A 23,450-nucleotide genomic window follows, 5' to 3' on the forward strand; every position below is an offset into this window, starting at 1 on the left:
AGCAACTAAGCCCGTGCACCACAACTACTGAGCCTGTGCTCTAGAGCCCATGAGCCACAACTACTGAGCTCACGTGCTGCAACTACTGAAGCCCATGCACCTAGAGCCCATGCCCTGCAACAAGAGAAGCCACAACAATGAGAAGCCCGTGCACCGCAACGAAGAGTAGCCCCCGCTCGCCGCAACTAGAGAAAGCCCAAGCACAGCAATGAAGACCCAATGCAGCCAAAAATCACTCAATCAATCAATCAATCATTTTTTAAAAAAAGAACTGACCCAAAGCAGCATTGCAAGGGCTTTGAAAATTGTACTGACATAGAAGCCACACATAACTTGCAACCCAAATACAGCCAAGCTGACTGGCTACTAAAACGAACAAACTAACAAAAAATCAACATTCTCCAGAGAATTTTAACAGGGCTGACAGACTCACCACCTAATATTCGAAATACAAGATACAATCCAAAGTTACTCAACATACAAAGAACCGGGAAATTGTGATCAATTCTCAAGGGAAAAGAAAATTAAGATATGCCAACCCCAAGACAACCTAGATATTGGAAATATCAATGACTTTAAAGTAGTCATCATATCCATGCTTCAAGAAGATAAACATTCCTTAAGTGAATAGAAACACAATTCTTGCAAAATAACAGAATCAATAGCAAAGACTCAAATAGAAATTTTAGGGCTGAAAATAAAATAAACATTTTATCTGAAATAAGAATTTCACTGCAATGGCTTGATAACAGAATAGAGACAATGAGAAAGGAAAGGGCCAGTGAAATTGAAGATTAGATTGAAACTAGATTATAGACGTGATCTCATGTGAGAGGGGAATAAAAAAACAGAGCATTAGCAAATAATCTTAACATTTCAGTCACTGGAGTCCTAGAAGGACAGGAGAAGCAAATTATTATAAAAAGAATTTTTGAAAAAATAATGGCCAAAACTTCCCTAATTTGGTGAAAGATACAAATGTACAGATACAAGAAGCCCAGGAAACCCAAACAGGATAAATGCAAAAAAAAAAAAAAAAAAAAAAAAAAAAAAAAAAAAATGCCAGATTCATCAAATCAAACTTCTAAAGACCAAAGGTTTTTTTTTTTCTTAAATCTTAAAACTTCACACATTACATATAAGGGAACAACCATTTGAACTTTTGCTGATTTCTCATCAGAAACTATGGAGAGCAGAAGATAGTGGAATAACATTTTTAAGCGCTGAATGAAAACAACTATAAACCCAGAATTCTATATTCAGTGAAAATACCTTTAAGGAATGACAGTGAAATAAAGACATTCTCACATGAAGCAAAAATAAAAGAATCTGTCACAAGCAGATCTGCTCTAAAAAAAGTGAGAAAAGAAGTTCTTTAGGCTGGAAGGAAATTATACCAGAGGGACACTTGGAACTTCAGGAATGAAGGAAGAACACAGAAATGGTAAATATCTGGGTAAATATAATAGATGCTTTTTCTTCTTTTTTAAAAATATGTATGACTTGAGAACAAAAGTTATAACCTTCTCCAGTTTTCAATATATGTACATGTGCTACTTCAGACAACTGAAGTATTAGTATAAAGAGTGGAGGATAAATGGATAAATATCATTTTAGGCTTGAAATAAAGGGCTGGGAAGCCCAGAAAATAGAGGACCTAGGGTTCAGGGATCCTTTGGCAATGGGTCTTCATATGATACCTACATGCTACTAAATCCTTTCACAAAATGTTGACATTTTTAGATGTGTTGATGTGAGGGAAAACGCATTTAAACTATTTTGATAAAGAGATAACAGTTTCCTATATTGCTAAGTTTTATTTCTCCCTTATTTATCAACTTCTTTGTCTGAAAGGATACACAACAAACATATGAGAAATGGGTGATAGAAATAACAAGGAAGGATGAAGGTCCTTTGTAGTAGTATGTGCCACCAGAAGACAGCTTTGCTTTCCCATATCCATAATTTAGATTAAAACTACATAAATATCCACACACTTATGAAAATGAGACAATTACCCAGATAAGCAACAGGTATAAAACTCGTTTTCTGCAATGAGTTCTCACAAAAAGAGATATCAGGAAATGGTAATTACTCTCAGACAATTACCTTAATTCTCCAGTTAGCACTTGTCAAAACAGCTTTAGAAAACGTTAGTGTACAAATATAACACAGTCTTCAAACTTTTGCTTATGAACCACCTAAGAGAATTTACAAAACCATGTGCTCTCTCACACATCTTTGGTTGACATCTAAAATTTTTCATCATAAATTTAGAAAGTGGCAAAGTGTATCATGAACATTGAAATTTTAAAATAAAACCATTACATCATCTTTTCAATGTCCAAAGGAATAGTAATTTCAGATCCATCATCATTTGTTTTTAAAATACACGAATAAGGACTTCTTTAGAAGTTGAAAAGTTTATACCATTTCTTTTTCTCCTTCAACTTACATTCTACTCACCTCATGAAATTTCACCATATCCTAATATGTTTTTATGCTTAAAAGACATTTATTTCTTGATCATCTATCATATTTCTCTGCAACAAAATATCTGTAGATTGAATTTTAATTTTTTTTAAACTTCAATTTTTTGGTTCACAAGTGAGCAAAACAAACTAAATATATCATGAGTTTTGGTCAGTGCTTATAAACAACAAAAAATTTAACACATCTCTTGACATAAGTTTTCCCCATTTACCTAATGTATCCATATATGACTATTACTTATTGCTTGAATGAGACAGCATCAATTCTATCCTTATTTTCACTTGTATTGACGTAAGCACTGAGAAACTTTGTTCACATGAGTAAGTATATGGGAATAGAAGAAGCTAGGTATAGCAATATCACCCAATTCTTTAAACTCATTCCAAGTTAGATGCCAAAAATTACATAGAAATCTATCATAAAAATTATTTGTAATGATCTATCCACTGACAACTTCACTAGTTCCTCCTTTAAAATTTCTGAAAACAAAGAATTGTTTTCAACCTGACTTTTAAAAGAATATATTGACCTGGAGCAGTTACTGTCTGTGGCTAAGGTTTCTACTACAGATGCTAATATAAGGAAAAACATAGAAAGAATTTTTGCAACTCAAAATAACTTGTAAACAGTGTAGAGGCTGTTTTACTCCAAAAGAGAATCTAAAATCTGAGATAAAAGGAAAAGAATTTGTTACGCAGCCATCATAGCCATTCACTTTCACAGTGTCTGGGAAATAAACCAAAAAAGCAATACAAAGATTTACCAAATCCATATTTGTTTTGTTCTCATTTAGAAGCATCTTGCCTGCCTGAAATAACCCTTAAAGGATTAGCAAAATGGAAACAGTATTAATTTAACGTAAAATATTTTTTATAAAATACTTTCATTTCATCATGTGTTTTATATATTTTTGCTGTACCTTGGAGCTGCAGATATAACTTATTCAATATGCAGAAAATGTGCTATTGACCACGTAATCTAATTAGTAAAGTCAATCCTCACTGTCAAACCAATCATCTAAATAAAATTCACCTTGAGAAAAAGTGTGACAATTTTCAATTCAAATAAATGTGTTAGTATATGAATTTGATGTAAATTTTCTAAAAACTGAGAAATAGATCACAAAATGTATCTCATAAGCTCAATTATTAAAACCAATCAAGATTAAAATGGTGTAAGAACTAATAGAATTAGTTTATACATTTTTATAATGTCACAAAACCAGGAATAAATCTATATGGGTTCTGTCATCACTTAATTCATAATAGTAAAACATAATCAACAAATATTATTTATGAATTAGAATACGATTTTTTTTAAAGCACAGTATTCCTTTAATAAGTATGTCCATGTATATACTGAAATTCGGTTTTCAGCTTTCAGGAATAACTAAATAAAAATCACACATAAAAATTCTCTAACCAGTTTCTTTTCTGAAGTAGTAATAAAAACTTTTCCCATATATTTAATGAAGAATAAAAGTATGCTGTTAAAAATAGATCAGTCCAGCAGCTAACACATAATTTTATTTTTTGTTAATAAGAAGCACAAAGTATCAAACATGCTAAAAGATAAAATGAGGTCAGGATGGGAGTATTTATATACTTCATGACAGAATTTGATAAAATAAGTATATCAGACAGGATAGGCTAGGTCATGCTGCAGTAACAAACAACAAAATGGTATGACTCAAAACAACAAAGGCTTCTTTCTAACCTAAGCTACATGCACACTGTGGCTGGCAGAACAGATCTGCTCCTCATAATCACTCAAGGGCCCAGGCTGACAGAGCAATGATCCCCTGTACCAGAGGGAAAGGAGAGCTCTAGAGGTTTCATATGGGTAAAGGCAATACTTCTGTTCATAACTCACTGGCCAGAAATAGTCCTATGGCCTTACCCAATTCCACGATTGCCATGAAATGAACTCCAACCTTATGCCTGAAAAGGGAGGGAATGGGAACTATTTGGTGATCTGTGATTTTTACAATACGTTTTAAATTTTATTGAGCAACACATACCAAATCTAAAATAAAATTACATATGACTTTTTTGCAGATTATTCTGTGTAATGGGAAAAAATATGAAGGTCTCTTAAAATAATCCATTTTATATTTAAAAGAATCAATGTCACTAACCTCCACTCCTTCAGCTGTTCAAAGTCACTTTTCTTTCCAGATAATGACACATCTTACAGATAAGTGTTGAGAATAGCTGAAAAAAATTGCTTATGTTTAAATATGTGAAAAAAATTTAGGGTTCAATATTTTCTTCAATGCTGGTTTTGCTTTGCTCTCACCAGACTCTCCTTCAATAATAATGCACTTCTTAACCACAGAGATAAAACAGATGTGATGGTTAAAAGAGATGTGATGAAAATTAGTATCACTCCCACCATTCACACTCACACAGCATATCTGATTTCAGAAAGTCACAACAAATATCCAATTACCATATTTCTAAGAGCCTTACTTCACCCTTACCTGGGATAGATGTAAGACGGGAAAAGACAGGAAGCCTAAGAAGGGTTTACAATGCCTTGATTAATAATTAAAGGAAGCTTCTTCCAAAACATGTTGAATTGTCCCTTTGTTTGTCATTCTAGAGGGTTTTACACCGTAGGTGAGGGATATATCTTTTTTTTGTAAAGTTAGAAAAGAACTATTGTAAATGCAGAAGGAGGAAAGAAGAACTTACACAACACTAGGAAAGAGTATAAGGGCTCTATAAATTAATTTACTTCAAGGAGTAGGTATCCACCTGCCCTGTGGACTATTCCACACAATAAGAACTTGAATTGATGTGAGCTTTAATTCCTGCTCAAATAGCAAGAAACATTTGCCACTGAGTATGATGAAGAATGAATTTGCATACAGCAGAGGCTTTCCATTTTACCACAACCTAGAGTGAGCAGTATATTTTACAACATGATCCAGTACACATATACATATTGTTTCATGAAACAATAATTACCCTCACTACACGTGATGCACTCTGATACTTCCTATTCTAATGTCTTTTTTTTTTTTTTTTTTTTGCGGTACGCGGGCCTCTCACTGTTGTGGCCTCTCCCATTGCGGAGCACAGGCTCCGGATGCGCAGGCTCAGCGGCCATGGCTCACGGGCCCAGCCGCTCCGTGGCATGTGGGATCTTCCCGGGCCGGGGCACGAACCCGTGTCCCCTGCATCGGCAGGCGGGCCCCCAACCACTGCGCCACCAGGGAAGCCCTCTAATGTCTTTTAATGCTGTTCACGACCCACTAAATTGATTTCACAACCAACTAATGATTCATAACCCACAATTTTAAAACACTGGGCTATAGAAAATAGAAATATATAAGGCAATCTCTGACTATAACAAGTGTCCTTAAGGAAGCTTTAGCTTGGAGGTACAAGTGGGTAAGCCAAGGTCTGGAAGTTAATATCCACAGGAGGTTAAATTTTATTCTGTTACATTAGTTTGCCCACCGTAATATTTAAACTTCCCCATTGGTCAGTAACAGTTTTTATAGGCCAATATCATAGACTTGCTGTTTCCAACTCTGTGGTAGACAGGAAAATGTCCCCCAAGGTTATCAGTCCTAATCCCTGGAACTTGTAAATCCCACTATATATGGAACAAGGGCCCTGGTAGATATGAATAAATTAAGAATCTTGAGATGGGGAGATCATCCGGGATTATCCTGTGGGCCCTAAATGCAATTACACATAACCCTGTAAGAGGAAGGCAGTAGGGGATCTGATACACATCGAGGAGAAGGTGATGTAAAGAGGAGGCAGAGAGATATTTGAAGATTCTGGTCTTGAAGATTGGAATAATGTGGCCATAAGTCAGTGAATGCCAGCAACCACCAGAAGCTGGAAGAGTCAAAGAAATTATTCTACCCCAGAGCCTCTGGAAGGAGTGTGGCCTTGCCAACACCTTGATTTTGGCCCATTAATACTGATTTTGGACTTCCGGCCTCCAGAACTGTGAGACAATAAAGTTCTGACGTTTTAAGCCACCAAGTTCGTGGTATTTTGTTATAGCAGGCTCCGAAACTAGCATGAGCCCTATGAAATTGACTTAATAAGAGACACGGTGCAAAGTGCCCCATATTACACAGCCATCTGTAACTCTCTATGCCTCGCTGTATTTTAAGAAAGAGTTATGGTAGCGTACAGAGATTCACAAAACATCGGGATAACACAAATAATAAATAGGCGAAAAGGGAAAAACCAAAGATATACATGCAAAACAGAGCCAACAACAAGGTTTATATTTGTTTATGCAAATATACGTATAATAGTTACTGCCATGAGCCCACAGCAAATTTGGCTTTAAACTTTCTAACAGCCAGTATTCAAAGGAAGTCTCCTTGTTTATGTGATTCAGTGGTTATTAGGTAAAAACAAGCCAAGACAAGGTGAAATTCCTACCCAGGATATTTCTTTTGGACTCAGTTATGCATGCTATACTCATTACACCCTGTGTCAACTTCTTAAGCCAGACCCAAGTTAACAAGGCTACTAATTATATCATAGGTTGATAACATATCAAAACTTAACTTGATAAAAACAAATTCTATAGCATATATTGATAAGATATCTAAACCTAAGTTAATAAAACAAAATTCTATAGGAGGGAAGAGGGTGTCAATAGAATACCCTCTAGGAATATAGCTTGCCACTGATTTACCTTAATGCCAGGGTACATTTTAGAGTATTTATGACAGGCCTTGAATAATGCTCAGAAAATAGGAAGTGTTCTCAGCTGAACTATTAAATATTCAACAAATGCTTCAGCCAATGCCTATATGGCTTGCTTGAGGGCAGATCTCTTTTTGTGTGTGGTATGCGGGCCTCCCTCTGCTGCGGCCTCTCCCGTTGCGGAGCACAGGCTCCGGACGCGCAGGCCCGGCGGCCACGGCTCACCGGCCCAGCCGCTCCGAGGCACGTGGGATCCTCCCAGACCGGGGCGCGAACCCTGTTTCCCTGCATCGGCAGGCGGACGCGCAACCACTGCGCCACCAGGGAAGCCCCGAGGGCAGATTTCTTATGGAGTAAAATACAGTGTTTCTACTGTCAAGCGGGGTCTAGATAACTACTGAGGAGTCAGATAAATACCCCATCCCTACTCCCTGAAGAAGCTTCCAGGCCAGTGGGGTAGAGAAACACAGAGCGCTCCAAATAGTTCCCCTAACCCAGCAAAGGGGTATCAAGAATGGCCTCCGGGAAGCGATACTAATTGACTGTTAAAGCTGAGTAGATCGGTGGCAGGGAGGGGAATGCACCCCTGATGGGTCAGAAGTTTCTTCAGCCCCTAAAGTCAAGCAATGCGCTTCCAGCACGTCAAGGCCTGAGCTGGCTGAAAAGAGAAAGAAATCACACAGAAAGAAAGTGGAAGGAGGAAAAAAATGCATTTCATTCTCCACCACATGGCACACGCATAAACATTGCTTCAGAGGTTGGGGGGTGGGGGTCAGAACTATAGCCATTTCCAACAAAATAGAGTTAGCGAACCCTGCAGGACGTTCATGAAAGCCAGGCCTCTCGCCCCTGACGTTCGGTCAGTCCTCCGCTCACCTGGAGGCGCTCGACTCACTGCGCAGGCGCCAGGTCAGACGTTAGGAGTTCCGGGTCTCTCACTAAGACTGCACTCTAGCCACCAAACTTCCGTTTCTCTACTGCTCTCCGCTGAAGTCTCCGGCTGGAACTGGGGGGCGGGCCTTCCGGGAAAGGGGCGCGCGGCCGAGGAGGCTCGTGAGTTGGTAAGTCACTGGGGGGCATGTAGTTATTGGCAATGACTGCAGGAACCCTGCGGGGGTCTCCAACCTTGTAGAGTCGCCAGGAATAGGAATCAATTTCATTAAGCAGCTCGGAGGTTTCACAGGTCTCCCCCAAACAACTTGGCCTTTTCCTGCATAACTTCAGAGATTTACGAAACGAAGGACGCTAGCCTAGTTTCCTCTCCGGAGCAGTTACTCTCTTCCTGTTTAGGCAGCATTCAAGGCTCGGTTTCTCTGCTCATCAGTTGGCCTTAGCTTTGTGGGGCTGGGGGTGCAGATTAGTTTTGTTACCAGCTTCAGAAAAGTATGAGTGAATGATATTTAAGAAAAATATTAGTGAAATGCCCTACCGATATAAACGTCGGTTGACTTGACATTGTTGCTTCCATCACAGGCAGAGGCGTGATCCAGGCAGTTGGAGGATGTTGGGGATGTTCTTGTTGAACTGAGTAAAGCTTGACATCCATTCAGAGCCGTTCGTGTCTCTGCGACCCAGTAAAATAATCAGTACTGGGCTTTAAAAAGAAAAGCACTGTGTCTAGATTGTTTTTCTGTGAAACGCGTGTGCACATTGTGTGAGTTCCTTGAGGCCTGATAACTATGACTATTAGGGCAGGCCCTGGGCCATGAGTTTTGCACGTCAGCCTCACAATGCAGTGAGATAGTACAACTGTCCTGTAGTAGATGAGAAAACGAAGGCAAAGAATACGTACTACTGCAAACACGATATGTCCATTAAAGTGCAGAGGCAAGATTCCAACCAGCTTTTCAACTCCAGAGCTGGCGCTCTCCACTAACCCGTGGTTTTTTTTGTTTTTGTTTTTGTTTTTTTCGGTACGCGGGCCTCTCGCAGTTGTGGCCTCTCCCGTCGCGGAGCACAGGCTCCGGGCGCGCAGGCTCAGCGGCCATGGCTCACGGGCCCAGCCGCTCCGCGGCATGTGGGATCTTCCCGGACCGGGGCACGAACCCGTGTCCCTTGCATCGGCAGGCGGACTCTCAACCACTGCGCCACCAGGGAAGCCCTAACCCGTGGTTTTTTGAGAAACTTCCCTCCCCAGCAGAATTTACACACACACACAACACACATTTCAGCATTCACTTTTAAATTTCCCCCCGGGGATTCACCACACTGAGGATTACCCAGGTTAAGAACTCCTGCACATCGTCTGCACTTTTCAAAAAAAAAAGGCAGACCTAATCCAAAGCCAGTTACTGTATAAACCTGACCTTTTAAATGCATCAGACTTATCAGAAAGATCAGAGAAACTTACCCTTTTATGCTAAAGTAAAGAGATGGATATTTTCTCCTATGGGCTTAACATGTTTTGCTCCGGCACATTTCAGTAATTTGTTTTTGCTTAGCATTTTCAAGTCCAGGTAGTTTTTCTTCATGATACTGTTTTCTTTAGTTCACATTTAAAGAAAATTTGATATTTTAAGTGACTATTCTCTACCCCTTAGAATAGCTTCATGTGAATAAAAATCTTTTTTTTTTTGCCTTTTACCTTAATGTCTTTCACGTGGTCATCATGGGTTTTTTTTAAGATAAAGTTGAAAGTTTCTGTAAAGGGGCATACCAGGATCCTGAAAAATCCTAGATAAGGCTTTCCAATCTTTAAAAAAATTTAAAGCTAATAGAGTGGCAGTTTGCCAGTCTCAGGACCAATATTTATGGACAGCAGAACTTGTGAGCTGTTTTAGTCTATGTAACAGAAAGGTTTACCAAGCTCCTATGCTGTACTTCATCAGAAACATACAGGTCTGTGCTCTGTAAGAGACTACAAAGCAGTAATTGGTAATTGTCATAGTCATTTTCAGTTTGCTTCTATTTAGCAAGTGTTTCTTTGTTTCTAGTAAAGGATTCAGGTTTGGAGAGGCTTATTCTCTTTCTCCATCATAAAAGTTTTAGGACTTGGATTTTGTGATATGACCATTTCCATTGGATTCTAATGAGACCTTATTATTTATGAGCTATGTGTCCCAGTACTTTGCTACATTCCATGGTGGGCATGGAGATAACTTAGCATCCTGTGAAGGCTTCCGTGACCACTGTCCTAGTGAGTCCCTCCCTCACTACCTGTCAGGTTACCAAGCTGCTGGTCCCCTTGTCTATGTTTCTCTGGCTGTCAGTGTCTATAAGTGAGGATACCATTCCAGGGAGGTGCAGGTTCAACTACATGGAGTATGCATATGCTTTTTTGCATGATTAAATGAGGACAAGGAATAAACAAATGTGTCTGTATAGAACGTATGAACACCAAGCATGTTTAGGTTTTTTCTTTTTTTAGTTTACCATTGATTCAGTGCCACTGTCTTATTTCTCACAAAGTCCTTCAAGCTTTGTTTTCCGAAAAGGAAACTCATATTTAGAGAGGATAGGTAATTGTTCAAAATAACCCAGTTGATAAGTGGCAGAGCCAGTACTCAGACCTAAGCGTCAGGATTCCATGCTGCCTCTTCATTTGAAAATAAAATGATTTGGGTTTCAGAACATATTTTCGTGAAAATTTTGTAGCAAAATGATAGTTCCTAGACCACCTTACAAATAACTGATTGTGGAAATATTGTGCAATGGCAACAGAAATCTGTTCTGATGCCATAATGGTAATTAAGCAAAACAAAGAAAAGTTGATTAAGAAACCTTTTGTTTTTTAGTTTTTTGTCTGATGTTTGGAAAAAAGATAACCTTAAAGGTGGAAGGAAGACAAAAGATAATGCATGCAAAGAAATTTTTTGTAGCTTCTTGAAGGCAACTTCTGGTAATTTGCAAGGCCTTTAGAGGTTTATAGCACTGACTGTTTTCTCTTTATATGTTAACTGTTAATGACTTTTTTTCTCATTGATGAAATTATACACCTCTAACAACCCCAATCCATCCCCATCCACATAATGGAGCAAGAGTTGGGAGAGAAAGGAATCCTAGAACTGAGTACTGAAAGGAAAAGTGTAAGGCTTGCACAGATCCCAGGTTGGAGGGGAGAGCCAGGAGAGACCTTGGACAGTTCTCCCATTGCTGGCCTTCAGGTGGCACTATTGGCCCAAGATTGCTCGGTTGATGTTCAGAAGGTTTGAGACTGACATTCTGAAACTGGTTTGAGGTCATCCTCTGCTCTTTCAATGGATCTTGGAATGGACATGAAAAATTCTTTAATTTAAATACTGGATATTTAAATTGCCAGAGCAGTTCTGAAATTTACTTGGCAGCATTCCTGTTTAGGAGGGTTTTTAAATATATTTCTTTTGGTTTTTCAAGATAGGTTTATGCCTTTTTTCTATTTGGAGATCAACTCCTTTTCATCCCAGCTGAACTGTCCCCCAGGATACTGTCTTAGTCAGCAAGAACTCTCATCTCACTATAAAAATTTCATGTAAATTAGCATATTCTGCCAACAGGTACCCTTACATTTGAACTAGAATGGAATGAGGGTTATTCCACCAGCAACATTCTTTGTTTTTTTTCAGATGAGGAACTCTCAAATGCTTTTTTTTTAATTGAAGTATAGTTGGTGTACAATATTATATGTTACAAGTGTACCATATAGTGATTCACAATTTTTAAAGGTAATACTCCATTTACAGTTATTATAAAATATTGGCTATAGTACCTGTGAACGTTCTTGATTTTTATGTATCACCTATACAGTCTTCGATATATAGTACCTATAATTTTTGCATATTACAGATATCATTCTTATACTATTTCAACATTCTATGCCTCCGAAGAAAAAGTTACTGTTTTCAGCTAATAAGAATTTAGCTAATTTTCATTAAAGCAGAATATACAAAATGGAAGATAAGGCAAGTAACATCACAATTCATAAATGCCTTTTGTTCAGGAATAAAATGAATCTTTTGAGCTGTTGAGTTAATTCCTATAAGACTACTATCTTTGTTTTTCCCAGCTGGCTCTCAGTCTCTAGGCAAAATTCAATCCAGCAACCTGGAGGCTAAATGACCTCATAACTCATTAGCTGTTCTTAGAGCCATCTGGAGCCCTTGAGGAGAACAGCATTCAAAGGGCTGATAATAAAGACAACAGCATAATTATTTCTCCACCATGATTAAACCTTTAGGTGGGAAGCAGTCAGCATATTTATTATGCAGATTGCTGTGGTAGGTGTTTTCTGAAGGTATAATAACAACGCTGCGGTAGGATAACTTGTTCCCCTGTCCTCATCTAGCCTACAAATAGGTAAGCTGACTCTCAGTAAATAACCGATTGAGTCATAAAATCATTCATTGTAAAAGAGGCAGTACAGCTGGGGAGTAAGAGTGTGTGAACACCAAATGCAAAAGATGCAAAAAATGTAAAGCATGCAAAGGAAATAGCCACTTGCACTGTGGCTATTTCTCAACGCCAAGGCACGTGCTGCCAAAGATGTGAACTGATTCACGTGTGGCTTGCTGTGTTTTCACTTCGTAAAATGTTCATTAGATAATCTGGGAGTTTCTTGCACTAACCTCTTTATCTTTCCTCCCATTTTCTGTAGGGACTCTTGCTCCTTGCCGCGCAAGAAATGTCTTCACTTTCAGAATATGCCTTGCGCATGAGTCGTCTGAGTGCCCGGCTGTTTGGTGAAGTTGCCAGGCCTACTGATTCCAAATCCATGAAAGTGGTGAAGCTGTTTAGTGAGCAGCCTTTGGCCAAGAGGAAGGAGACTTATGACTGGTATCCTAATCACAACACTTATTTTGCACTCATGGGGACACTACGTTTTCTTGGACTCTACAGGTAATGACAAAAAAAAAACACCACGAAGAGGAACCTATAAGAAATTTGTTTAGTAGATCAGAAAAGGAAAAAATTAGCCTTTCTATCTTTATAGTTTTGTGGGTCTTATAATAGTGCCCAGGTAGTTCAAAAGGTACAGTCGTGGGAGGGGAAAGCTTTCAAAATATCCATAATGAGTATACTTAAAAAAAAAAAAAAAGGAAACATGCACTTATTGGAAGACATAATTTAATTATGTCTAAAATGTGACTCACATTGACTAGATACTGCGCTATAGTGAGATGTTAAATTAGTAATTAATCTAAGAGCACTCAATGGATGCAGAGGAAAACTGGTCCAAACACTGAGCAGATTCTTGTTGGTCAGACGAAAAGAGTCCCTGCCCTGTGGCTGATCTGCTTCCTAACTGGTGAGGGGGAGCCTCCTTTCTTTCCTTCTTTTTTTTTTTTTTTTTTTTGTTCTTGATGGCAGTTTTGTAGGATTTCTTATTTCCTTTCACCCTCTTCGGACATTTTTAGTTGGTACCCTTTTTGGTATACTAATTTGGTCTAAATAAGCTGTAGTTTACCTTTAAGAGTAATATGTAATCAATATTATAATAGGATGATAATATGTAATAGTAAGAGTAGCAGGCTCTTTCCACCATGCATTTGTATGTTTGTGTATGTGTCGGAAGTGGGTGCTTAAGATGATATACTGATCTAGAAAGAAAAAAGATCAAACACCCATGTGACCATCTTCTTTAAAAAAATGTCTTAGTTACCAAACAAATACATGCTCATTATAAAAGAATTTAAACAGTACATAATTGTATAAAGTTAAAATGCCTACTTTTTTTTTTCAATTTAACAAGTTTTAATTGGACTTGTCTTAGGGCAACAATACAAAAATTAATTTTGGACTGTTCGTGCTAATATAAAATTAATAGTTCATTCCAGATAACTAAAGATTGGTACATTCATTTATCCAACAGATTTTTTTTTTAAGTACCTTCCATGTACAGGCACTTAAGATGGGCACAAGGGGAACAGCAATGAACAAAATAGAATAGATTTTCTTAGTTAATATATTACTAGAGATGATAGTTCATGATGTATTTTGAATTTCTGGAATTGCTTTTGGGATTATCTCCCTTGCCATTAGTCTTGGCTCAAAAAATAAAAATTAATTTTATTCTCACCCCAAATAAAATATTGGAAGGCAGATGTCCTGAGTAGAAAATATAACCCATAACCAAATTAAATACATTCAGTTATTTTAATTTACTTGTTTGCTGCTACTCTCTATTTGTTTGAAAAATAAAGCCTTGACTATCGCTGGGGACAGAGAAAAAATACTTAGCATTTAGTTATCCATGGAAAAGCACAATTATTTTCATATTTAGCCACTAGTTATGGTAAATGGTGCCTCTAACACAAGGCCTCCTGGGAAGTCAGGCAGGATGAAACTAGACAGTCTTCGATAGAGAAAATCTTACTCAGAGACCTACAAAACAGGGTGGGAAGCAGGTTCTCAAAAACAGTGAGTCATTCAGTCAAGCAGGTGCTTGGGCTGGTTCATCAGCGGAGACAAAGACCCCTGCCTTTGTCGCTTGCTCTCTGGAGAAGGTTGTCAGGAAAGGTGGGGGGGGGGGGGCAGGGAAGGAGGAGGGGGAAACATATTAAATAAGTAAGTTATATGGTGTGTTACAAAGTTGAATGTGCTACAGGGAAGAAAAACAGTAGAGCCTGCTGAGCAGGATCAAGAGTGCTGACCGGACGCTCAGTGGGCGGGGAGAGGACAGGCCACAGTATTAGACAGGACAGTCAGCGTTAGCCTCATTGAGAAGGTGAGGCTTAAGCAGAGACTTGAGGGCGGTGAGTGAGCCAGGTGGGACCCAGGGAAGAGCCTGCAAGGCAGAGAGAAGAGCAGAGCAAAGGCCTTGAGTTGGAATGTTCCTCGTCTGTTCCAGGGGCTGCGCAGGCTGCGGGGAGAACAGTGGGACAGGAGGTGGATTGTGCAGGGGGCTGAGTAAAACGGGGAGCGGTTTGCCGGGTTGTAAACAGAGGAGTGACATGATCTGACTTATATTTCAGAAGAATTACTCTGGCTGTGTTTTTGAGAATGACTTATTTGAGGGGCAGACATAGCTGATCCCTAAGAGGTCTGTTGTATCTATCATGTTCATGGAATGAAACATCGTACCCTATAAAACTGATCTATTTTAAAACAGCCTAGGGGGAATTCCTTGGCAGTGTAGTGGTTAAGACTCTGAGCTTTCACTGCTAAGGGCCCGGCTTCCATGCGGTTGGGGAACTGAGATCCCACAGACCACATGGCACAGCCAAAATTAAAAAAATAAAAAATAAAGTAAAACAGCCTAGGGAGTTAAAAATTGGGCCCAGCAAACCCCTCTCTTACATTTAATTGGTACGCCATCATCCACCCTTTTACAGGTGAGGAGACCAAGGGGCAGGGAGGGAAGATTCCTTATCCAGGGTCACACAGCTCCTGAATGGTGAAGCTGTGATTTGAACCCAGGGTCACATGGGTTCCACAGCTTACATATTTAAACACTATACTGTTTGAGGGCCTCTCTATCCACAGGTTGCATATCTGCAGATTCAACCGACCACGGATCGAAAATATTTTTTTTTAAAAATTCCAGAAAGTTCCAAAAAACAAAACTTGAATTTGCCACACACCTGGCAACTATTTATATAGCATTTACATTGTATTAGGTATTATAAGTAATGTAGAGATGATTTAAAATATTCAGGAGGACGTGTGTAGAATATGCAAATACTATGCTGTTTTATGTAAGGGACTTGAGCATCAGTGGATTTTGGTATCTGGAGGGGGTCCTAGAGCCAGTCCCCCAAGAATACTGACCGTATTTGATCTTAGAATGCAGATATTTTTATACAGTACAGGCAGTCTTCATTCATATGTACAGACAGTCCTGGCTGCCTTGACCCCTGGAGGATCTGTCTGTTGATCTGGCTTCCCTCTGCCTGAGACTCCCCAGCAGCCTTGTTGTGTGAATCGTCCACTGCCATCAGGGCAGCTTCCTCCAGACCTTTCCCCTTTGTAGTAGGTGCTAATCCCTGGGCCTCTCGGGGTCTCGTGTAGCTGTTGAAGCTTATACCCACTTTCTGCCCCCTTCAGTGTTTAGTCTTAGTGTTACAGGGAAATTTGGGGCAATTATTAGCGTTGTATCCTAGTTACCTAGGTTTACATGGGCGGGCTTGGTAAGTAAGCTGTTGGTAGCATTGTTTCTGTGAGGGAAAACTGACCTAGAAATGAACTTTGGGAACACAGCCCATCTGTATGTCAGGGGTTCCCTGTCCTTTCTGTTCAACAAGCTGAGCATGCGCCCTGTAGAAGTCAAAGCTTGATAACCGGAACCACCTAAGAGAACATTCTAGATTGGTGTGCTTTTCCAGTCTGATAAAAATACTGGCTAATTTTTTTCTTTCTCTTTTCAGAGATGAGCATCAGGACTTTAAGGATGAGCAACTGCGTCTGAAGAAGCTTCGTGGAAAGGGGAAACCAAGGAAAGGAGAAGGGAAAAGAGCTGCAAAAAGGAAATAGTGTTGGTCCATCAGGAGAGGACTTCTCCCTCAGCAACCGAAAGCGGGAGGAAGTGTATTTATTGTCCCTCCACATATTGGAGGAGTATAAGCTTCCTAAGCTGAAGATTATTCAGAGGAATACAGTCATCTCTGTGCTGAAGTCTAATGCAGTTGAATTGTGACTGGTTTCTTGAACACATTTTAATTCTGCAACATTGTTTACCTTGGTTCTGTAATCTGGAGTTTACCTTATTCCCCAGAGAAATGAGTGCATGATTACTATTGAATGACTTGTTTGGGAGGGGATGGGATGTTGGTGGAGTGGAGGGGAAACTCATTAAATGAACACTCTCATTACTCCCTTCTTGCTTCCCCACTTAGCCAGCCCTACGCTCTTTCATCTCTCTGGCTGTTCAGCCACTGTCTCCACCACCAAGCTCACAAACTTTATGTGCCTCTCCACCTACTCCTTTGAGAATATCTGTAAGATAAATTTGTGGGATAAAAGGCTGCATCTGTTAAGAGAGTATTGGGTACCTGCTGTATACAGGCTACCAGAGCCCGGGTAAACAATGGTTTGCAACAAACAGTCCCTACCTTGTGGAACTTTCAGTCCTGAGGGAGAGCCTAATATTACATAATTACATAAATACAATTGTATTACATGCTACAAAGGAAAAATCCAGACCAGACTTCTGTGAGAGTGTGGATGGATCGATGGATTGATCCACGAAGATAGCAAGAGGCCCAAACCTCGTTAGGTATTTTAAAGAAGGTGTCGCTGAAGAGGTGATATTTAAGCGGGGCTCTGAAGGATAAATTAGAGTTAGGCAGGAGAAAAATGGTGGAAAAGCGCTTGAGGCACAGAGAACACCATTTGCAAAGCCCTAAGGTAAGAAGAAATTGTCCCGTTCAAGGAATTGGAAAAAAGACCACTAACTAGTATGGGTTAGTCATAATGAAATAGACAAAGGCCAGACTGTGAAGGGCTTTGCAAGTTCTGTGAAAAAGGTTGGACTTAACCAACTTACCCGGAGATCAAAGTGTGTAAGACGTTATTTCTATGAGAGGTGAGTTGTATACAGTTGAGGAGCTTGATGCTCATTGTATTATATTCTAGCAGTGAGTTTCCAATGAGGTTGCAAGGGCTTCTCTGATTTTTTTTTTTTTTCCAAGAATTCTGAAGATCTCTAGCACCATCTAGGAAATTTTTTAAGTACTTTCTTTTTGTTGTGGTAAAATCATAAAATTTACCATCTTGACTATTTTTAAGTGTACAGTACAGAAGTGCTAACCATATGCACATTGTTGTGCCAAATAAAGTACCTTTAACCTCGTTTCTACCTCCCAGGAAAAGAGAGCAAAGCACACAGGCGGGAGCACATGCAGCAACTACTCCAGCTATGATTTTCTTTCCCTCCAACACTGGAAGTATTGGCAATAACTGCCCTGTGAGTAATTCCTGAACTAGTAGGAATCCTGCTGCATATGCTTAGATAAATGATATTTTTAAAGAGACCTAATCCATATGGTATAGCTAGGGCCTATATTACAGTTGGTAAGAATAAAAACTAACTAAAAATGGGTAATTCCATCTGATAGATGTGAATTCCAGCAGAAGGCTGAGAATCCAGTTAGCACTCTTCCCTGAGCACATGCCAATTTTAGAGGACACAGATAAATAGCCTTAGTCCTTAAGATTGTGTGAATGAGCATGTGTGTGTTGTAAAGTATTGACAAGATCTTGGGGATTTGCTCAGAAAAGTGCAGATGCACTGTTACTCTTGGCCAGTGCAGCCGAGCCTGGTGGGTGGATGGGCCCCAGGACACTGGGCTGAGAAACAGGCTGGTAGCCTGGATCCCGTGTAGGTAAATGGATGTTCTGAATCATGCCATCTCCACCTTTTGGAGAAAGACTAACTGTAAGAGGAACTTAGGAGCATTAGGTTGCTACTTTAAAGAGGATAACTGCTTTAGATCCCAGCAGCTATCCTGAGTCAGAACACAAGCCAGAAATCTGTGTGTTGGTTCTCTGACGGGCCCTGAGCCTCCAAGGAGCCTTAGCACTATTTGATGGGGAAGCTGGAGACAACTCAGCAGCAGGCTGGCGCGGCGCTGCCCCATATGCTGGAAGTCAGAAACTAAAGCTAAAATGCATTTGTACATCAGCCGTACCCTAAAACCAACTGATACAGTAAACACTGTGCAACTCAAAACAGCTCGTACTGAGCAGTGGACCAGATGGAAAGTAGAGGCTGAGAGACGAGTCAATTCTTTTTTTTTTTTTTTTTTCATCTTTATTGGAGTATACATACATCCCCATATCTCCTCCCTCTTGCGTCTCCCTCCCACCCTCCCTATCCCACCCCTCTAGGTGGTCACGAGGCACCGAGCCGATCTCCCTGTGCTATGCGGCTGCTTCCCACTAGCTATCTGTTTTACATTTGGTAGTGTATATACGTCCATGCCGCTCTCTCACTTTGTCCCAGCTTACCCTTCCCCCTCCCCGTGTCCTCAAGTCCATTCTCTATGTCTGCGTCTTTATTCCCATCGTGCCCCTAGGTTCTTCATGACCATTTTTTTTTGTTTTTAGATCCCATATATATGTGTTAGCATACAGTGTTTGTTTTTCTCTTTCTGACTTCACTCTGTATGACAGACTCTAGGTCCATCCACCTCACTACAAATAACTCAATTTCGTTTCTTTTTAAGGCTGAGTAATAGTCCATTGTATATATGTGCCACATCTTCTTTATCCATTCATCTGTCGATGGACAGTTAGGTTGCTTCCATGTCCTGGCTATTGTAAATAGAGCTGCAATGAACATTGTGGTACATGAGGACGAGTCAATTCTTGATGCCATGGAACCAGCACATTTCAGGACACCAGTGACCAAAGGTTAAGACAAGAACTAACTGCAACTAGAAAAAAAGTCTTTTAACTGTAGGATTCAGCTAGCCAGATTGTTTAGTTGGATTTCTCTGGTCACGACCAAAACTATTTGTTTTCCCTCTAATGTTTAGTGTTTTGTGTGTTTTGCCCTTGACTTTAGTATTGCATAGTAAAAAGAGACTGCAGTTTGGATTCAAAAGTCATGGGTTTGTGACAGAGTTCTACTCACTGGCTGGGAGACCTCAAATCACTTAATGCCTTTGAACCACTTTCTGCCCCTGTAAAATCCTGATAATACTTCACTGGATTAATGAAATCATGTTTGTGAAAAGGACTAGGTAAACTGTAAAAGGTGAATCAAATATTTTTATATATAGCTATTTGTATGACCAGTAAGAGTCGGTACGTCTTACTAGCAGATTTTTCCAAGAAGGTATTGACAAATACCTGCTAAAAATATGAAGTTCTCTGTGTTTACATGCAGCATGATAGGTTCAGGAAGAAACAAGTGTGAGATGCATTTTATTTTTGTTTTCTTTTTAACATTTTATTTAATTTTTGGCTGCACCATGTGTTAGTTGCAGCACACGGGCTCTTCGTCGTGGCGTGCAGGCTTCTCTCTAGTTGTGGCGTGCGGGTTTTCTCTCTCTAGTTGTGGCGCGTGGGCTCTGCAGTTGGCGGCATGCAGGCTCTCTCGTTGAGGTGCACGGGCTCAGTAGTTGTGGTGCACAGGCTTAGTTGCTTCGCGGCATGTGGGATCTTCCCGGGCCAGGGATTGAACCCATGTCCCCTGCATTGGAAGGTGGATTCTTTACCCCTGGACCACCAGGGAAGTCCCAAAATGCATTTTATTATTATGTAATCATGGGTTCCAGAAATTTATTTTTATAAAAATCACACACATACATAATAATGCTTTTATTTATGAAGCACCTTCCACAAAAGAATAAGTCAGAATTTAAAATTCCACCCTCTTCACCTTTTTCCTCTTTCCTCACACATTTCTCCCAAAGCTTCTAAGTCTCAAAGTTTAGAGAGTGAGAGATAGGAACAAACTTCCAGAGCAATAGACAGGGGGAAAGGTCTTTCAACCTGCCAATCCTGTTTTCATGGCCCTTCTTAAGTACTCATTTGTTAGTTCAAAAGGAAGCGTTTCTTTAAAAAAAAAAAAAAAAATTGAGATAAAATCAGCAAAACAAACAGCAATACATTCAAGAAGACTTAGATAGAACAGGGAAACAAACAGTAAAACCCTGGATATCCAAATACTGGAAAACCAGTAAAACATTTATGCTGAACTTGAAACATGTTTTTTAAAATGACATGGAAGCAGCAAAACAGAGAAGTTCATGAAACTAGTGGGAAGACTGACCAAAGAACCTACCCAGATGCAACTTTCTAACGTCACTGGAGATCTGGTAGAATTATAAGTTCATTTTAAAGTAGAAACTAGACTTAAACCAATGTAGATTCTAAATCGTCTCCTACTTAAGAAAATGTGTTTTCTGAGACAGGATAGATTCATTTATGGAGAACTTTCTGTGTCTGTTGCAGAAAACATGCACTCCTCCTTACAATCTAAATTGGTACTCAGTACAGAATCATCTTCCCCAAAGAGCCTGCAAACTACTAATTGACCCTTCCTTTTGAGTTTGGCATGAAAACAACACTCAACAGAAATGGAAGAGAACAAGGATCTATCTAAAAAGAGCTCCAGGCTGCGTATATCGGTATGGGAACTGACCAGTGCATTAAGCACCAAACAAGTTAAATTCTTAATAAAGGAATAAGAGAGAGGAGAGATCCATGTGGTTTGAATCATCAGGAACTTCACAAGCAGTGAAAACAATGATTGCAAGTAATGTCAACATTTTTGGAGCACTTACCAGATGCCAGGCATTGTGCTTTGTAAACCTTACGTAACCCCCATATGATAAGAATCCCCGTTTTACAGATGAAGAAACTGAGGCTTAGATCTTGAACCCAAGATCACACAGCTCTAAGTGTCTTAGACTGAGGTTTAAATCCAAGCTGCCTGACTCAAAAGCCTGTACCTTTTATGACACGACAGAGTAGCACAGATCTGCTAAGTCTGAGGATTATCGTAACAATAACTACCATTTGTCCAGTGTTTTAGCATTTGCCAAGCACTATGCTTAACTCTTTCTATAAGATATGTCACTTAATTCTTAAAACAACCCTATGAAGTAAGTGTTACCTTTCCCATTTTATGTGTGAACTGCAGTTTAGAGCTGTGGTTCTCAGCTCCAGCTCTGCATTAGAATCACCGGCAGGAGCTTAGAAGAACCCTGTGCCTGGTCCCACTCCAGGCCGATTCAATCCGAGTTGGGACAGGGAGGGAGAAATGACTTAATCCCTGTATTTTTGAGAAGCTCCTATGGCTCTATTGTATAGCCAAGTTTAAGAATCATTGGTTTAAAGCAGTATTCCTCAAACTCCAGTGTTCGGCAGTATCATCTGGAGAGCTTGTCAGACACAGCTGGCTGCACCCCAGAGTGTCTTATTCAGTAGGGCTCCAAGGGGCCCAAGAATTTGCATTCGTAATGCTTCCCAGGTGTTGCTGGTGCTGCTGGTGTGGGACCACACTTGGAGAACTATTAGTTTAAAGTCGCTTGGCCAAGGTCCCCCCGTTGGCAAACTATTGTGGCTCTACCTTGCTAGTGAAATTCCCTAGCCACCCTGGAGCCTTTTCAAATCTTTAGAACTTGACAGCAGTAAAATAAGGTATCCCATGTAGGGAGAAAGATTTAGCTAATATGAGAAAGTTTATGAAAATACTGAATGTTGTAAAAAAAAAAAAAATTGAATAAATAGAGAGGGATCCCATATACCTGAATGAGAAGATTATGTATTATTGAGATGTTAATTGTTTACATTTAATTTATATAATTTATTTTATAATTTCTAACAAAATTTTGATATACATTTCTTGTGTTTGATAAAAGGATTTAAAATTTCAAAATCCATTTGGAAGGAAAAATAGAGAATACAAAAATTCTGAAAAGGAAGAATAATGTGGGAACTTATAACAGATGTTGAAACATATAATTTAAATTGTTTCTGGATTTCCCTGGTGGCGCAGTGGATAGAATCTGCCTACCAATGCAGGGGACACAGGTTAGATCCCTGGTCCAGGAAGATCCCACATGCCGTGGAGCAACTAAGCCCGTGAGCCACAACTACTGAAGCCCGTGTGCTCTAGGGCCCACATGCTGCAACTGCTGAGCCTGTGTGCTACAACTACTGAAGCCTGCATGCCTAGGGCCCACGTGCCACAGCTATTGAGCCTGTGTGCTGCAACTACTGAAGCCTGCGCGCTTAGAGCCCGTGCTCTGCAACAAGAGAAGCCACCGCAATGAGAAGCCCGTGCGCAGCAAAAAAGAACCAACACAGCCAAAAAAAAAAAAGTTGTTTCTAAAAATAGTGATATTCATACAAGAATAAATCATTGGGGAAAAAAAGATAACCCAGAAATAGTTTGTATAAGAATTAACATATAATAAAAGATGCTTCACAAATTAGTTAATAAATGGTATTGGGACAATTAGTTGGCAATTGGGTGAGGGAAAAACAATTTAGGTCATCACTTCATGCCATACACCAAATAAATTTTGGCTGGGTCAGTAATTAAACATGGGGGGAAAATTATTAATGGAAACTATAAGGGAATAGAACTGAATCATTAGCTAAACTTGGACAGGAATTTACTTCTCTAACTTCAAGTAATAAAAGAAGCCCAAGGAAAAGGCAAGCAGATTAAAAACAGGTTCTTAAGAAAATTGTTAAATGATACCAAAAAATATTTATGGCAAACAAGACAAATAAATAGGCTATTTTTAAAGTTATATAAAGAGCTCATACAATTTTATGAGAAAAACATTCATGTAACAAAAGAAAAAGGGCAAATGATATAAATAGGCAAATGACACAAAAAGCAACTAGAAGTAGTAAACAAATACATGGGGATACACACTCTAGCCTCAGGGCCTT

General features: G+C 39.5%; 1 protein-coding gene across 1 annotated transcript; it reads left to right on the plus strand.

Moving 5' to 3' along the window:
• The first annotated feature begins 8,155 nt into the window (after positions 1–8,155).
• On the plus strand, positions 8,156–18,807 carry MRPS33 (mitochondrial ribosomal protein S33). The gene is made up of 3 exons (XM_024126952.3): positions 8,156–8,242; positions 12,751–12,992; positions 16,460–18,807. Exons 2-3 carry the CDS (start codon positions 12,778–12,780, stop codon positions 16,563–16,565), a joined length of 321 nt encoding a protein of 106 aa, XP_023982720.1. The 5' UTR covers positions 8,156–8,242; positions 12,751–12,777; the 3' UTR covers positions 16,566–18,807.
• The last annotated feature ends 4,643 nt before the right edge of the window (positions 18,808–23,450 follow it).

Source organism: Physeter macrocephalus, chromosome 5, assembly GCF_002837175.3.
Source record: "Physeter macrocephalus isolate SW-GA chromosome 5, ASM283717v5, whole genome shotgun sequence".
Lineage (NCBI taxonomy): Eukaryota > Metazoa > Chordata > Mammalia > Artiodactyla > Physeteridae > Physeter > Physeter macrocephalus.

What these genes read in the sequence shown, in the direction of transcription:
- MRPS33 (XM_024126952.3), top strand. Translation starts at nt 12,778, where the DNA reads ATGTCTTCACTTTCAGAATATGCCTTGCGCATGAGTCGTCTGAGTGCC. An exon ending in CGTTTTCTTGGACTCTACAG is followed by an intron (nt 12,993 to 16,459) that starts GTAATGACAAAA and finishes TTCTCTTTTCAG; the next exon opens with AGATGAGCATCAGGACTTTA.